At 39.0% G+C, this 17,817-nt stretch overlaps 1 protein-coding gene across 3 annotated transcripts in view; it reads right to left on the reverse strand.

Moving 5' to 3' along the window:
• GMI1 (gamma-irradiation and mitomycin c induced 1) overlaps window positions 1-17,817 on the reverse strand; it is a 107,688-nt gene that overhangs the window by 4,656 nt on the left and 85,215 nt on the right. For 2 of the 3 annotated variants that reach the window (XM_088896117.1, XM_088896118.1), the window contains 5 exons: window positions 10,492-10,558; window positions 6,431-6,516; window positions 6,049-6,330; window positions 5,829-5,975; window positions 2,442-2,634 (listed from right to left, as the gene is read on the reverse strand). In XM_088896117.1, the coding sequence (XP_088752243.1) occupies window positions 2,442-2,634; window positions 5,829-5,975; window positions 6,049-6,330; window positions 6,431-6,516; window positions 10,492-10,558 (775 nt within the window). The remainder of the gene's footprint in view (window positions 1-2,441; window positions 2,635-5,828; window positions 5,976-6,048; window positions 6,331-6,430; window positions 6,517-10,491; window positions 10,559-17,817) is intronic. The other variant, XM_010269291.3, reaches the window with a different exon arrangement.

Consider the following 17,817-nt stretch of genomic DNA (forward strand, 5'->3'; position numbering starts at 1 on the left):
TTCTCCCTCACAAAATGGCAATCAATCTCTATTTGCTTTGTTCTCTCATGAAAAAGCAGGATTAGATGAGATGTGAAATGCAGCTTGATTATCACAGTACAATCTCATAGGTCTGTCCATTGAGAATCCAATTTCTTGTAGGAGATTTTTCAACCATACTAATTCACATGTAGTGTGTGCCATGGCTCTGTATTCGGCTTCAACACTACTCCTTTCCACAACGGTATGCTTCTTACTCTTTCATGTCACTAGGTTTCCTCCAAGAAATGTACAATAACCTGTAATAGATCTTCTATCCGACATTGAGCCTACCCAATCTACACCTGTATACCCAACTACCTCAAGTCTTCCTCCTGGTTTGTCCAATAACCCACGGCCTGGAGTTCCCTTTAGGTACCTTACAATTCTAAGAACAGCATCCCAAGGTATTTGGGGGTTCTGCATAAATTGGCTCACCACACTAACAACACAAGAAATGTCTAGTCTTGTGATAGTCAAATAGTTCAGCTTCCCCACTGTTGTCTGTATCTTCCAAGATCATCAAATATTTCACTTGTATCACTACTCAGCTTAGAATTTGGTTCCATGGGGGTTTCAGCTAGTTTCGCACCTAACATCCATGTTTCATCCAGCAGATCAAGGACATATTTTCTTTGGCACAGGCTCACACCTTGTTTTGACCTGGCAACTTCTATACCCAAGAAATACTTCAACTTCCCAAGGTCTTTTGTTTGAAAATGATCTTGCAGAAAGGCCTTTAGTTTGTCCATCCCCAATATGTCACTTCCAGTTATGACAACATCATCCACATAAACTACTAATAAAATCTTTCCGGTTTTAGAATCATGGCTGAACAATGAGTGGTCAACCTACCATTGTTTCATTCCAAAATTCTTCACCACTACACTAAATTTCCCAAACCAAGCACGAGGAGATTGTTCCAACCCATAAATTGCCTTTTTCAGTTTACATACCTTACCATCCTCCCCCTAAGCAACAAACCTAGGTGGTTGCTCCATATATATACCTCCTCCATAAGGTCACCGTGGAGGAAGGCATTTTTAATGTCAAGTTGAAACAGGGGCCAATCATATATAACTGCCAAGGAAATTAAGATGTGGACTAAGCCAATCTTTTTCACTGGAGAGGTCTCCATATAGCCAATCTTTTCCATTGGACTGAGCCAACCCACAACATGCTTACCTGAAGGAAATGTAGTGAGCTCCCATGTGTGAGTATGTTGAAAAGTAGAGAGTTCCTCTTCCATTGCTTGACGCCACCCGGGTGAAGTAAGGGCCTCCTGGACATCCTTAGGTATAGATATAGAGGACAATAGAGAAACAAACTGGCAATGTGAAGCGGAAAGGTCAGAGATTGAAATAAAATTGGAAATGGAATGTAGGGTACAACTACGTTTACCTTTCCGTAAAGCAATGGAAAGATCAAGTTCTAAAGGTTCTGGGATAGGGGCAACAACAGGATCCGTAAATGAGGTAGAAGTCGGAGAAGGTGCTGATGTTTGTCGATGAGTATACACGTGCTGGATCGGTGGTCATTCAGTAGGAATCTGCACTGGTGGAGGTGAAGGTTCAGCCCCAACGGGAACCACCAAAACGGGATCACAAATTGGAAGAGGAAGAGGAAGAAAAGGTGGAGATAGCAGTACTTTAGGTCCCAAGAAGAACGAGACGGACTCGAAAAAGGTGACATCAAGACATACATAGAACTTCCAAGTAATGGGATTGTAACACTTATACCCTTTCTAGGTCCGAGAGTAGCCAAGAAAGATACACTTAATAAAATGTGCATCCAACTTGTCTAAACCAGGACTTAGATTGTGAACAAAGCACACACAGCCAAAGACCCGAAGTGTTAATGGAAAGGGAGACAAGGTGAGGAACAAAATAAAAAAGGGAGACCGACCATGAAGGACAAAGGAGGGCATCCAATTAACAAGGAAACAAGCAGTAAGCACACCGTCACTCCAAAATCGTTTAAGAACATTCATATGATGAAGAATAGATCGAGTAGTTTCAAGGAGATGACAGTTCTTTCGTTCAGCCACCCATTTTGTTAGGGGATGGATGCACATGAAGTTTGATGAATGATACCATGCTATTCCAAATACTGTTGAAAGGAAGTAAGTATTCACGGCCATTATCTGAACGAAGAACTTTTATTGAAACACCAAATTGCGTACGTATTTCAACATGGAATTTTTGAAAAATGGAAAATAATTCACTCTTTTCTTTCATTAAATAAATCCATGCCATTTTTGAACAATCATCAATTAAAGTGACAATATACTTGTAACCATTATAAGACAATTTTAATCGGACCCCAAACATTTGAATGAACTAAAGCAAAAGGACTCAACATACGACTATCAACTCTAGGATTGAAGGAAACCCGATGGTGTTTCCCATACTGACACAACTCACATTGTAAAGAAGACAAATGACTCAAAGACGGAACCAGTAACTTGAATGCCTTGAGAGATGGATGTCCCAGCCGGCAATGCCATTGTAGAGGAGTTAGGGAAGTTTGAAGTGTAACTAATGATCCACTACCGTCAAGATAATACAATCCACCGGCCTCATGCCCTCTACCAATTTTCTTCCCCATCTTGAGATCCTGAAAAACACAAAATGAAGGGAAAAATGTAATAGAGCAATTAAGGGTCTTAGTTAATTTACTAACTGGCATAAGATTAAATGAAAACTTAGGTACATATAGAACATATGATAAAGAAAGAGATGTTGTGCCAACATTACCAACACCACAGATGGGAGAAGATGAACCATTGGCTAGGGTAATAGTTTGAGATGTGGAAGTTTCAAAGAGGGAAGAGAACACACCTGGAGTCCCGGTCATGTGATCGGAGGCTCCAGAGTCAATAATCCAAGGGAGAGCTTGGATGCCAATCAAACTATACTTGAGTGTGCAAGGGTGGCTCTAGTATGTTGTGAAGTAACCTGAAGAACCTCTCATACTCATCTTGCGGTATACTCATCATCTCCTTCCCGGAAGCAGATGTAGATGTGGAAGGTGCTAGATTTGTCTGTTGGTTATCATCGACATCAACCCCACTAGTTACTGCATGACTAACCCATGTAGAAGGTGGGCCATGGATATCATAATAGAAATTCACTGAATGTCCTTCCTTGTCACAGTGTGTACACTTTCAAATAGAGTTACTGCTTCCTTTACCACGACCTCCCCTTGAGTCACGACCACCTCCATGGCCAAACATGGAACCACCACGACCTCCTCAAGATGCATGCCCTCCCCCTCTATTACCAAGTCCACCTCCTCTGGCTACCACAAATACTAATCTATCAGACGGGGTGGTACTCTCTGTTGATCCCAAAGAAATCCTGCAAAGCTGTGCAAATACTTCCTCAAGTGTAGGAAGAACAGAGCCTCCCAATATTTGTGCTCTAATTGATTCATACTCTGATTTAAGCCCCGCTAAGAACCTAGTGATCCAATTGCTCCCTCTGTTGTTGCTGAACCTTAACATCTGGAGTTAGGGAACGATAGACATTGAGTTCATTTATGAGGTTTCTCATACTGGCATAGTATTCTTCTAGGGTTTGATTCCCTTGCTGCAGATTGAAATACTCCTGATAGAGCTGATATACCCTCGTAGTATCATCTTGTCCAAAATAAAGCTTATTGACATGTTCCCATATGTCCTTAGCTGCATCTAAGAACATAGAGTTGACACTTATTTTGGGTTCCATACTGTTCCACAACCATGTCATCATTTGGGCATCTTGCTCCCAGCCATCAAACCCTAGAGATTCAGCGGATGGTTTATCTTCATTCACATGCTTCACTTTCCTCTTTGCCTTGAGAAAAATTTCCATTGACTTGGCCCATGGCACATAATTCTCACCATTGAGTTTAATTGAAGTCATTTGCACACCCAGATAGTCCAAGGGAATCATCACACCAGGTTTCTGATCACTACCACCATCTCCAGTTGCTGCCATTATGTCCCTCCAATGCTACTTTTAATGCTGAACCCTCGGTCACCAAACGAGTACTGCTGTCAAGGTAACGCTACAGTAGTCTCCAAACACTGATAATAGTCTCACAATCAGTCACAATCAACAACCATGATTTAAAATAACATTTAGATCAAGAGCTTGATGTTTCAGACAGGTTCAACTAGCATTTCAGATTAAAAAATTTGTGTAAACTACCATTCAGACAGCAAGTACTAGTCAGAATGTTGATGTAAACTATTCAGCCACTCCTTCCATTCAGATTAAAATATTGATGTAAACTACTAGTCAGAAAAAAATTCGGCTACTTCCAGCAGAATTTTTTTTCTTGTTCACACCACTACTGATTACTAAGAAACACTAATCACCATGACAGCAACTCGACAACTCAAACAACCACACACAAACCCTCTTGAAACTGCTCAATAGAGGGTGAACATCACAAACACCACCACATGACTATAGTTGTCACACATGGTGACAGCAGTATGAAACTGATAGGTGCGACAGCCCTAAAAAAAATAAAAAAGTGCTGCAGTTACCAGACTGAGTACCTCAGATTTCGCAGCCCAGAGAAGGAGAAAACAGGAGGAGAGATCGCAGAATAGGAAACTTGAAGCCGCAGCCTTGTCCTTCGTTTAGCGCTTTGATACCATGTTACGGCAGTAGTTTCAGCAGTTCGAACCAGAAGAGAAATATTAGGCTAAACCCTACTAGTTGACCATAATATGAATTACGGATTCTAATTAGTGTACAAAGACTAAACTGCCCCCACTTAAGTATGGGACAAGATGACTACAGAAGTAATATTAGGACTGCCACATAAGCATATAACTTGAACAGAATGTAAAGACTAATCTACCCTTATTCGACCAACTCTAACAATATATAATATATTATAAGTGTCATATTATAAAATAAAAATGTTATAATATTTATATATAAAACACATTTTTAAATATATGGGTTGGGCCAAGCCTGAACACAGACCCAGGCCCAAATCTAGAATTTCCGAGTTGGCTTAGGATGATCACCCCTATATGGTTGTCAAAAAATGCTAAAATTGATTGTTAAAATTTATATATTAACAAATATTAAGACAAGTTAATATTGGTTTTCTAAAAATCAGGGTATATATGTACACATTTTAGTTTTTCTGTCACTTTTTAACAGTTACTGATTCTGTCCCGATCTCTCATACTTTTTTATGTTTAAAATAACATATTTATGGTCATATATACCTTGTGCTTATTGTTATTAATATATATTTTTCAGTATTTATTTGAGTTTCATAGTGTATCCATGCGCATCTTGTTTTTTCATCTGTATCTATGCATATCCAAAGTGTATATGTCTCTAAAAATTGCTTTTCCAATACGCTTTGTGGTTTCAATACTTTAAACCTCAGGTGAAGGTATGCAAAAATTAGTTTATAAAAAATACTATTTCTGCCTATTTCTATATTCAACAGAAAATCTGGTTGATATATGAGATCCTGAATGAAAAAATAGTCACTTTACAGGGTAAACCTTTCTTCAACATGATGCATCCAAAGATTGTTATTATAAACCATTGTTGTTTTTTTTTTTCCTATCAAGGGGAGAATTCTTTGGAGTTGCTGGCTTTTGCAGTCTGCTGGGTGATCTGGAAGGAGAGAAATAACAGGATATTTCAAAGGAAATTTCCTTCTCATGAGGATTTGGCTTGCAAGGTTGAATGGCTTCACCAATTTAAAAAAGAAGAGAACCACTGCCAATAAATCTATCTTATTTCCAATAAATGTCTCATATAGAACATATAGTGAGACACTTATACCTTCTCTTGATTAATAATGGTCTCAACAATGGAGACCATATGCATGTCATATGGGGATGAATCCCTGGGAAAGAGTGTTTTTTCATCTGAATATTGAGATTGGGCCACATCATCATGTTCCGGCTTTGGGGTTTTTGTTACATGAACCTGCAAATAAAGAATTTATTGATCAATACAAACTTGCAAAAACAAATATAATCTAGTGCAAAATGGTCATAACCTCAATGTTCTGGTGGAGCTCAGGGTGATGTGAATGAGCAGCTAGAAGGCGGAAGATTCCTTGTTCATGAGGAACAATAATAAAGGGAATGGTGCATCGTCCATGTTGGAAAGTGTACCGTACTGTATCATCTATTCCTGATGATTCTGATTTTATTGTTAGTGTATGAGACTGACCACATTTAACATCATCATGAATAGTTTGATCAACAACACCCTCAGAGTCAACAACTTCAAACATAATATTTTCCAGTTGACCACCAGCAGCACAATAATCAGGTACCTGAAACAAGATCCAATAAGAATATTCATGGGAAACTCAATGCAGAATATGCCCCAAGTTCAAGACAACAAATAACTGAAGCTAGCTGTAAAATACTAGCCTTGGACGCAATTCTCAGCTCCCGTTTCTCAACTTGAAATTCTTTCTTGAATAACATTTTCTCATTCAGGAAAACAGAAAGGGACACTGTTGGAAAGGCACTTGTGCAATTTAGAAGGAAAACGCGAAAAGTAAAACTGAACAGTAAAAGTAACTGTAAAATGAAATATGTGCAATCTAGGCCTTCACATCATTTGTGCTTAAACAGAATTCCAACATTTCAAGGTAACAATAGATATCAAAAGAGGGGTATCAGAAGAAAATAATAACAGAAACATTCCTTTAAGAAAACATTGAAGGAAAGATATGCCAATTTTCTCCATTGATATACAGAATGAACACTTGAACAAAAAAAATTTTTCAACAATTTTGAACAAAAGTAATGTCTCCAGGGTAGGCAGTGTTGCATGGACTGTTAGTATTAGTACTAATGTGTCATTTGGGTTCTTCTCCTACATTACTCTTGGTTCATATTAGTATTATGTATGAGACCACATAATTAATTTAATATGGGCTTAAATCTTCACAACCAGTGGATACACTTGGGGAAGTCTATCCTGACAAGGTTGTCATTCTCACACTACCCAAGTTTGTGGAGTAGCAGGCCTAAGTTGCTCAGGTTGTGACCTAAGGTGTGACTTGTGAGGGTGAGTGTTTATAACAAAACATTGAATTGGATCAAATCCAACATGTTCCTAGACTTCATGATTAATGGAACAATTGGGTGTTTCTCTTAACCTAGACTTGATATTGATATTGGATTGAATATTAGACTTGTCTGTCTTTGATATACCAACCAGTGCGATCCTTCCAGGTCAAATATCTGAGTATGTTGGGGCATTTAAGGATGGAATGTTGATTGATGATCAATGTGATAGGATCTACTACTATGTTAGGACATAGAGAATACTTTGCACAACTTCCTCTTTGGACTCTTGAATCTGTCGGCAGTAGGATTCATGAAATCTCTGGAATTGCTGAACTAAAGTCTTTTCTTGTTACCGAATTTGAAATTAAGGATCTTGGAAATCTCCGGTATTTTCTAGGGATTGAGGTTGCAAGGTCAAAGAGGGACATTTATATTTCTCAAAGGAAATATGTCCTTGATATGCTTCAGGAAGTAGGGAAATTGGATTGTAAACCAGCTGAAACTCTAATTGATCCCAATCATAAGTTGGGAGTTGATGATGGAGATGTCCTTCCTAACAAAGCTGTGTATCAAAAACTTGTCCGTCGCTTTCTCTATTTGTATTTGACTAGACTAAATATATCATATGCTCATAGTTTTCAAGGCAATGCCTAGGCGACAAGGTGCCCTTGGAGGCTCGCCTCGCCCAGTCACCAAGCAGTTTTGCATAATGTGTAATAAAATACTTAATTTTTTTATATTATAATTATAAAATAGACATTATTAAAGAAAAATATTCATTTTTTGTGTTTATAAGCTAATTTCTTTTTATTATTTTCTTATTTGTTAGGGTTTAATCAACACAAACATTGCTAACTGCTGTATTGAACCTTCAATAACTTCAAAATCTGAACCAATAAGGGAAGAACTTAAAAATTTGTCTAATCAACACATTTCTTCTTCTTCTTCTTCTTTTTCTTCCACCTTTTCTTTTCTTCTTTTCCTATAACAAAAATAGGGGTTCAGGCCCTATATTTTTTTGAATTTTCTTTCCTTTCTTCTTTTTCTTCTCATAAATATGTTGATTTTCTAGACTTAAACATGAAGTTTATAATTTTCATAATTAAAGAAAATTAGTTATGGAACCTAGGGAACTACCCTAGGATATGTGATCTTTACTTAAAAAAATCCATCGCCTAGGCGACTAGGCACCCCCCTGTCGTCTAGCCTCACCTTGGCACCTTGAGAACTATGCATATGCTGTGAGTGTGGTAAGCCAATTTGAAAGAATGTCTAGGAAAAGGAATGTTGTATTCTAATCATGCACATATAACGATACGAGCTTATTTTGATGTTGATCGGGCATGTTCTATTGATGATAGGCGGTCTACTTCTAGCTATTGTATCTTAGTGGGTGGTAATGTTGTGTCATGGAGAAGTAAGAAACAATCAGTGGTGGCTCGATCTAGTGCAGAGGTGGAGCATAGAACTATGGCTCATGGAGTTTCTGAATTGTTATGGCCAAAGATCTTATTGACAAAAATCGGAGTGCATATTGATACTCCAATGATATTATATTGTGACAATCAAGCTGCCATAAACGTAGCCCACAATCATGTTCAACGTGAACGTACAAAGCATATAGAGGTTGATCGACATTTCAATAGAGAAGGAGTTGCCAGTGGAGAGATTTGTTTACCTTTTGTGAGGTCTGAAGATCAATTGGCTTATTGCCTTACTAAAGGTGTCTCCAAATCAAAGCTTGGCAACAATTTGAACAAGCTGGGCATGACAAATATCTATCCTCAGTTTGAGGGGGAGTGTGTAAGGGCATTTATGTCCTTTCATGTTTTTTGTATTTGAGAGCCTATCAAAGTAGTGTTTCTAAGTACAACGTTCCCTAAACCTAGGCTCCCATTCTCTTTTGGCTTACATACTTGTTCCCATTTATCCAAATGGTCCTTTTCTCCTCTCTTGGTTCCCACAGAAAGTCCTTCATAAATTTCTCCAATTGTCTAACTATCCTAGTCAAGATATGGAAAGTGGATAGCAAATATATAGGAAGGTTTACTAGTGTGGTTCTAATTAAGGTGATTCTTCCTCTAAGGAAATATAATTCCTTTTCCAGAGAGCTTGTTTCTTCAGAAACCTCTCTACCACTAGCTTCTAGAAACCATCACCTAGGGTTTCCCCCCAAGGGTAGAGCTAAGCAGGTTAAGGGCCAATTCCTAACCTCACAACCCAACACGTCTACTACAAATCTCAAGAGTTCCCCTTCTTCAAATTTAATTTCAGCAATTCCACTTTTATTCCAATTGATTCTCAACCTTGAGATACTCACAAGGTTATCAATAAATAACTTTAGTTGTTTCACCCGTTTTAAGTCAATATCCTTCCAAAACAGAATTGTATTATCAGAAAATTGAATGTGCGATACAACTACTTGATATCTACCAATCATCCAGCCCTTTAAGAACCCTCGAACATTTGTGACTACGACCATTCTGCTTAGTACCTCTACCACTAGGGTCAAGAGGAAAGGGAACAATGGGTCCTCTTCTCTTATAAAGCATTGTCACCTTAGACCTTTACTTCTAGAGCTGGCATTTGCTATTATTGGACCAATGAGCTTGTATTATGCTAATAAAGGCTATTGTTAGCATGGCTCATAAACCATTAGCATGATTGTATTAAACATATACAAGATAATTTTTTATGGGAGAAGTTCCTAAAGGTGTTAGGGTCATTTGCGAGAGATTATCATGTTGGGCATGATAGATATATCTGCACCAACTTGAGGGGTTGTGGTTTTAATTATAGGGTTATAATTGATTTTTTATATGTAATAAAGAAAGATCTAGTAGTAGTTACTTTATAGAGGGACATTTGTTTCTTTTCCCATCTTGAACACCTTCTGTTCACACATAAACTATCGTACAAACAGCAAATTTGTACATTCTAAAGGATTCCAGGGTGTCATAGGTTGGGTGCAGAGGGTGTATGCCTTGTATCTCTTGCATCTACATTTTGTCTATAATTTATTTATTTTTCTTGGTTGCTTGTAAAAGATAAAATAGGAAAAATAAAATAAAATGATAATATTCCTAAAACTTCCACTGTTGTCGGTTGCAGTAGATTCCCTATTCAGACTACAGTAGCATCGTTGCTAGAGCCTCTTGGTCAGTTTCAGATTTAATGCATCCAAAGCATGGATGAGAGTGAGAAAAAAAATGTTCCACATAAGCTGACTAATTAAAATGACTATCTCAGAGGGCCACTAGTGTATTTTCGAATATGTAACTTGTCGCTTCACCATACAAAGTGGCATGGGTAAATAAAACCTTAATAACAATTCAAAATGGAATTAACATTTGCATTAGATCTGAACAGTAGGAGATCATTCTCCATAAAGTGTATTGGAAGAAATTCTGTACCAGTTTTTCCATAACTCCCTGTCACTTTTAGAAGCCCACTAAGGTTGAGATATCCTCTATCATCCACCTAATGTGATGGAAAAGTAGATAAGATGATCTGATATTTGACACATTAAAAATATTGAAGAAATAACTAGCTAGAATCAGAGAAGAAACCAATTTCAAGAAGAAAAAAATAGACTATGAGCCATGATTAATTACACAACCTAGTATTCAAAAAATAAATGAATAGAAACAACAAAATCCAAATTACTAAACAGAGCATCGTGCATAGTAGTGAATATTTTATTTATAGGTAGGTACATACTTAGATATCACTAAAGGTTTGGCAAAAATATTGACACCCTTGTCTTTTAGAAGGACATCAGACCCCCTTATACTTACCTATCTGGTTCTAAGAAAACCCTAAGTTATGTTTCCAAAACTGCTTAGAAGAATATGACATAAAATATTCACTGAAGCATGAACATTTACTTGTTGAAGAACATTTACTTGTTGAAGAAAACTGAAGAGAGTAGACCTTGAGAGTTCGGCAATGAGGGCTTGAGAGTGAGAGTTTCGAACCATACTCTCTCTCAGCACCCTAACACTGTTTTATTAAGATAGATTTGAATAATTACAAGGAGGCCCTTAGTTGGGCAAGAAATTACAAAGAACATAATATAGACATAATGGGCCCAGAATAAGGCCCATTATAGAAAAACATAAATAATAAGAAAAGAATAAACAGCCTATGGGCCATTCGGCCCATATTCTCTACACTCCCCCTCAAGCTGAGCATAGATGTCAATCATGCCAAGCTTGCTAGTATCATGCTGAAGTTTTGCCTTGGTAATGCCTTTGGTGAGAAAATCTGCCAACTGTCCTTCAGATGTGATGAAAGGAAGACATACTTCACCTAAAGAGACCCTTTCCCTAATGAAATGTCAATCAACTTCAATATGCTTAGTTCTATCATGTTGCATTGGGTTGTGAGCAATGTTAATGGCAGCCTGATTATCACAGTACAACATCATTGGCTTGTCATGTTCAACCCCAAGTTCCTCCATCAATGATTTTAGCCATAATAATTCAGAAACTCCATGTGCCATGGCCCTGTATTCTGCTTCAGCGGAAGACCGAGCAATAGCCGATTGTTTCTTGCTTCTCCAAGAAACAACATTACCAACCACCAAGCTGCAATACCCAGAAGTAGATCTTCTATCATCAATGTTTCCGGCCCAGTCAACATCGGCGTAGGCTTCAAGTTTCATATGACCATGCTTGGCAAACAGAATTCCCTTTCTTGGGGAGCCCTTCAAATAACATAGGATTCGCTCTGCTGCTGCCATATGAGTGTCTCGGGGAGCATGCATGAATTGGCTAATGCAACTGACTGCATATGCAATATCTGGCCGAGTCATGCATAGGTACAAAAGTTTCCCAAGAAGTCTCTGAAAAATTCCTGTCTTCTAACAATGTCCCATCTGAGGCAGAGAGTTTATGACTCATATCAATAGGAGTAGCAAATGGTCTAGCACCCATCTTTCCAGTTTCAGAGAGCAAGTCAAGAACATACTTCCATTGGGAGATAAGAATCCCATCCTTGGATCGAGCCACTTCTATGCCAAGGAAGTATCTCAATTCCCCCAAATCTTTAATCTCAAACTTTGTATGGAGAAAAGATTTTAGATCATGAATTCCTGAAACATTATTACCAGTCACTACAATATCATCTACATACACAATGAGGTATACTGCCAGAGGTCCACTCCTCTTCACAAAAAGAGTATGATCGGACTATGTCTGCACATAACCAAAGTTAACAAGTGTTGTTCTAAATCTCTCAAACCATGCTCTAGGGGACTGTTTTAGTCCATAAAGGGATTTCTTCGGCCTACATACCTTTCCTTTCATATTAGTTCCATACAGCCCTAGAGGAAGAGACATATAAACCTCCTCATGTAATTCACCATTCAAAAATGCATTCTTCACATCCAATTGATAAAGGGGTCAGTCAAAGTGAGCAGCTAAAGATAGAAGAACCCTCATAGATGTCATCTTGGCAACAGGTGCAAAGGTCTCCAAATAATCAATCCCATATGTCTGTGTATAGCCTTTTGCAACCAACCTGGCCTTGTACCTTTCAATGGTGCCATCAGCTCGATATTTGATAGTAAAGACCCACTTGCAACCGACTAGATCCTTCCCTTCAGGCAAATCCACCACTTCCCATGTGTCATTCTTGTGTAGGGCATCGATTTCAGATCTCATAGCATCCCTTCATTCTGGAATCTTAAGAGCTTCTGACACAAACCTGGGAATAGGGTTAGAAGCAACAGAAGAGAGATAGGCAAAGTATGAAGGTGAAAGCAATTTGTAAGAAAGGTGCTTGGAAATGCAATGTGCAATGCACTTCCGTTTTCCTTTCTTAACAGCAATGGGAATATCAAGATCAGGGAAGGATGGCCCCAAAGGGGCTGAAACTGTACCTGTTGTCCCATCTGTGACTGGAAGTGTATGAGGCTCATGTATTGTAGGAGAAACAACGTGCACATTTCTGGATCTTTGCCTTTGATACACCATGGGATTGAGGATAGGACGAGGAGGTAGAGGTTGAAGAGTACTGGGCAGGGAGAATGGAACGACTGATCCGCCCTTGATACATTTGAAGGAGAAGTAGGCACATCAAAAGACTCAACTGGGATAGGAAGAGGAAGAGCAAACACTTGTGACAAATCCTCCCCCTGTGGACAATGTCCTTCTGGAGAGGAACCATGAAAGGGGGAAAGCTCATCAAAGGTGACATCCATTGAGACATACCGAGTGCCAGTCCTTGGATCAAAACAACAGTAACCCTTCTGTGTGGGGGAATAACCAAGGAAGATACACTTTTGAGCTTTGGGTTCAAATTTAGCCTTTGGACACTTGGGACATATACATAACAGGTGCAGCCAAAGACACGAAAAGGAACAGGAAAAAAGTCCTTGTCCGGATGAAGGAGATTGAAGGGAGACTTAAACCCCAAAACCCTAGATGGCATACGGTTTATAAGGTAGGTAGCAGTAAGAACAACATCACCTCAAAACCTTGTAGGAACATGTGAGGCAAATAAGATACTTCTTGCAACTTCAACAATATGCCTATTTTTCCTTTCAGCAACTCCATTCTGTTCTGGGGTCCTAACACAGGAGCTTTGATGAATAACCCCCATGTCAGAGAGAGAGCAGGATAGGTTCTTCTCAAAATATTCTTTTGCATTGTCAGATATGAAAATTTTAATCCTGGTATTAAATTGAGTTAGAACAAACTCATGGAATTGTCTTACAAGCCTTGGAACTTCATCACGGGATTTCAGCAGGAACATCCAAATGAACCGAGAAAAATCATCAATAAACAAGATAAAATATTTGTAGCCACCCATGGAGGGTAAGTGGTAAGACCCCCACACATCAAAGTGCACAATATTAAAAGGAAAAGAAGATCTTTTATTGCTCAAAGGATAATTGTTTCTACAATGCTTTGATAACTCACAAGACTCACAATGAAGACTGGACAAACTAATTCCCTTAAACAGTTCAGGGAATAGATGACTCAAGGCAGAAAAAGACAGATGACCAAAACGATGATGACACAACATAATCCGACTAATAGACTCTGAAGAAACAGATCCGAGAGCAACATTCCCATGATGATCAGTGCATTGTCCCAGAGTATCAAGCAGGTATATTCCGTTCGCCTCATGGCCACTCGCAATCACCTTCTGAGACTCCAGATCCTGAAAAACACAGTAGGAAGGAAAAAAGGTTACACAACAGTTTAGTGACTTGGTTAAACTACTCACAAACAACAAATTTGTATGTAGTTTAGGTACATGAAGGGCAGAAGGTAGTAACAAGGAATCCGTAGCCTTGATGGTTCCCTTACCAGAGATAGGGGCAAGTGAACCATCAGCTAAAGTGATTGTATCACGTCCAGGAAGCAAGTCATATGAAACAAGCAAGGTAGAAAGGTTGGTCATATGGTCAGAAGCACCTGAGTCAATAATCCAAAGGATCTTGAGATTACCTGAAGTGGTTGCATGATTGGCAGAAGCCCTTATACCTGAGTGAGCAAATGCAAAAGAAGCTGAATTTCATGAAGGGTTGGAAGGAGAAGTCACATCACCCAACTGATCATCTTCCCAAACTTTTTATATTCTTCTCTCATGGCTGCCAATTGTGCACAAGCAGACATTTCTTCAGTATCTGGCCCGACAGCTACATTTGCACTTCTTGAGCTTTTACTATCATGTTTTTTTTGAAACCGAATGGGAACAAGATTAGGATGTAATTTCCAGCACTTGTCTATTGTGTGCTTCGGCTTCTTGTAGTACTCACATATAACTTCTTTCTTTCCTGTGCCACCGAAGGTTCTAGCACTCCCTTTAGGTTTAACCCCCATATTCGCAAAGTGATCACTAATATCAGCCCCTTGAACCTGGACAACCCTTCTGCTCTCTTCACTACTAACCAATGCATAAGCTTGTGACAATGAGACACACTCCTTGGAATGAATATTCTGTTTTGTGATATCATATTTTGGGTTTAGTCCGGTTAAGAACTCAAACGCCCTGTTCCTTTCAACCAATTTTCTGTAGATCTCTGCATCATTGGTGGTGTCCCAAGTTACAACTTCTATTAGGTCAATCTCTTGCCATAGAGACTTCAGGGTTGAGAAATATACAGCTAGAGGTTTCTCCCCTTGCCTTAAATTCTTTACATCCCTTCTCAATTTATATGCTCTGGCCACAAAGAGTTTTTGGGAATAGGTTTCTGCAACACTATCCCAAATTTCCTTTGCTGAATTCATCCATAGGTAGTGTTGACTAATTTGTGGCTGCATTGAGTTCACAAGCCACCCAATGACAGTGTAATTTTCTTGCATCCACTTCTCGTAGGATGGATCATCTTCTGGGGGAGCCTTCTTGCTCCCGAAAATGAACCCCCACTTTCCTCTACTACATACAAATATCTTTACTGATTGTGACCATGCCAGATAATTAGTTCCATCTAGTTTGACTGTGGTCACAGTCAATAAAGAATCACTTGGAGTCCCCTAAACCAGTCCATATTCAACACCATTCTTGTTTTCAAACTCTGAGGAGTACATCATGTAAACACTTCAAATATGATTTCAGATGACTTCTACAAGTATACTGAATGAGGACGAGCAAGGGCTGAGTTCAACCATCCTCAAGATTGAAGCAAGACTGAAGCAGAAACTTCTACACGAGTCACCTCAAAAACAGTTTGGTTCGGCCTTCAAGAAGTAATCAGAAACTTCTAGGCACTGTGCACTCAACCGAAGTTCCTTTTCAAATCAGGGACTTCAAAGTAATCACCAAAAAAATAGCCAAGAGTGAATAACAAACAGTAATGCTTAAAAGACCTTTTTACAAACACAGTGAGGGCAATAGAGACGACCCCACTGTTAAAAAGAAAAAAAGGCCTCAAGAGCAGTTCGTACAGTCCCCAAAAACAACCAAATAGAAGCAACAATCCACAACTCTTGATACAAGGATGTTTCGGCAGTTTTGACAGTCCAAGAAGGAGTGAAAACAGTCCAGAAAACAGCCCAGAAATTTCTAGGTTAAACCAGATTAAAGGGCAGCCGAAAGTTGTACAGAAACAACCCAGAAATTTCGGACACTACAACAGTCCAAACACACCCAAAAATAACCAGAAAACTGAGCACAACTTACAATTTTGAGCTTCAAATCAGAACCGAGTTGTTCCCCTTCCCCTTTTTCTTTTCTCTGATTCTTCCTGGCCACCGAACCACTTCTCCAAGAGATTCGAGTCTTGGGCACTTCCAATGACCTCCAAGAATCAAGCAACACGAGTTAAGCTTCCAGCCCTAGGATATTGAATTTCAGGTATGCTCTGATACCATGAAGAAAACTGAAGAGAGTAGACCTTGAGAGTTCGGCAATGAGGGCTTGAGAGTGAGAGTTTTGAACCATACTCTCTCTCAGCACCCTAACACTGTTTTATTGAGATAGATTTGAATAATTACAAGGAGGCCCTTAGTTGGGCAAGAAATTACAAAGAACATAATATAGACAGGATGGGCCCAGAATAAGGCCCATTACAGAAAAACATAAATAATAAGAAAAGAATAAACAGCCTATGGGCCATTCGGCCCATCTTCTCTATACTTTTAAATGAATAAAGTACATTATTGTTTCATATTGATATTGGCATGTTTTTTTGTGAATTACCCCTTAAACTGGACACTTATGAGACTCGTGTTAGTTTAAAATGTTCTCAGCCAATGGATAGACTTGGGGAGTTTATCCTGCCCAAGCTGACACTGGTGTGCTGCCAAACAGTTGGAGTAGCTTGTCTCAGGTGTTAGGGTTAGACCCCAAGCACAAGCAGTGTGTGTTTGGAAGAAACATTGAACTTTGACCGATTTTCGGTTATGCCCTAGACCTTGTGGATAGATGGGCAAAACTGGAAAGTCACACATACCAGACTTAATTATGGTACTGCACTAGGTGTTGGATTGAGTTGTCTTTGATATGCCAATCAATGAGATCGGTCAAGGGTCAACACCTAAGCATGTTGGGGTAGTTTGGGAATTCACCTGAGTGGGTGATCATAGTGATAGGATTGGCTCCCTTGTCGAACAAGGTGAATATTAGGGTTTACACTTTCTCTGTTGGAAACTTAAACTGTCGGCAGTGGATTTCAACTGTATTTGAAATCTGTTTTTCCAAAATGTATTTATATGTTATATACTACTATTTTACGAAAAAGGCTTGCAAAAGGTTTTAATCCTGAGATCCATCTGAGTAGAGTGTGGCACTTTACCTTACAGGTAGGGTAGAGGTCCTTCCTTGTCGGGCAGTGTTATGATCATTATGGGTTGGGAGGTCAAGTGTAAGAGACCATTACAAGGCTGATTACCTGATGGGCTTTAGCTCACTTAAGTCTTGTTGTGAAACTTGTTTATTGGTTTGTTGTTAGTATGCTGTCAGCCTGGTCAACCTAGGTGTTGTCAACTAGTTTTCCTTTCTTTCTTTTTTTTTGTTATTTGTTTATTATTAGGAATTGCCACCAAGGGCTTCTCCTCTCTCTTCTCTTCTCTTCTCTTCTCTCTCTCTCTCTCGTATCTCTCTTAGGAAAGAACAAAAGTCTATTATCTTTGGGTCTTCAGAGGGTGGCTGAATACAAAGATCATTTAGGTGTAAATGTTGGGCCAAACTAAGCCCATGCTGATTGGCTCAGGGGTTCACTGCTCTAAACAGTGAATTTGGCCTAGCCTCTTATAGAGGTGGGGCCGGACCTTTATGGACTTGAG

Source organism: Nelumbo nucifera, chromosome 1 (genome assembly GCF_055504915.1).
Source record: "Nelumbo nucifera cultivar China Antique chromosome 1, China Antique-T2T, whole genome shotgun sequence".
Lineage (NCBI taxonomy): Eukaryota > Viridiplantae > Streptophyta > Magnoliopsida > Proteales > Nelumbonaceae > Nelumbo > Nelumbo nucifera.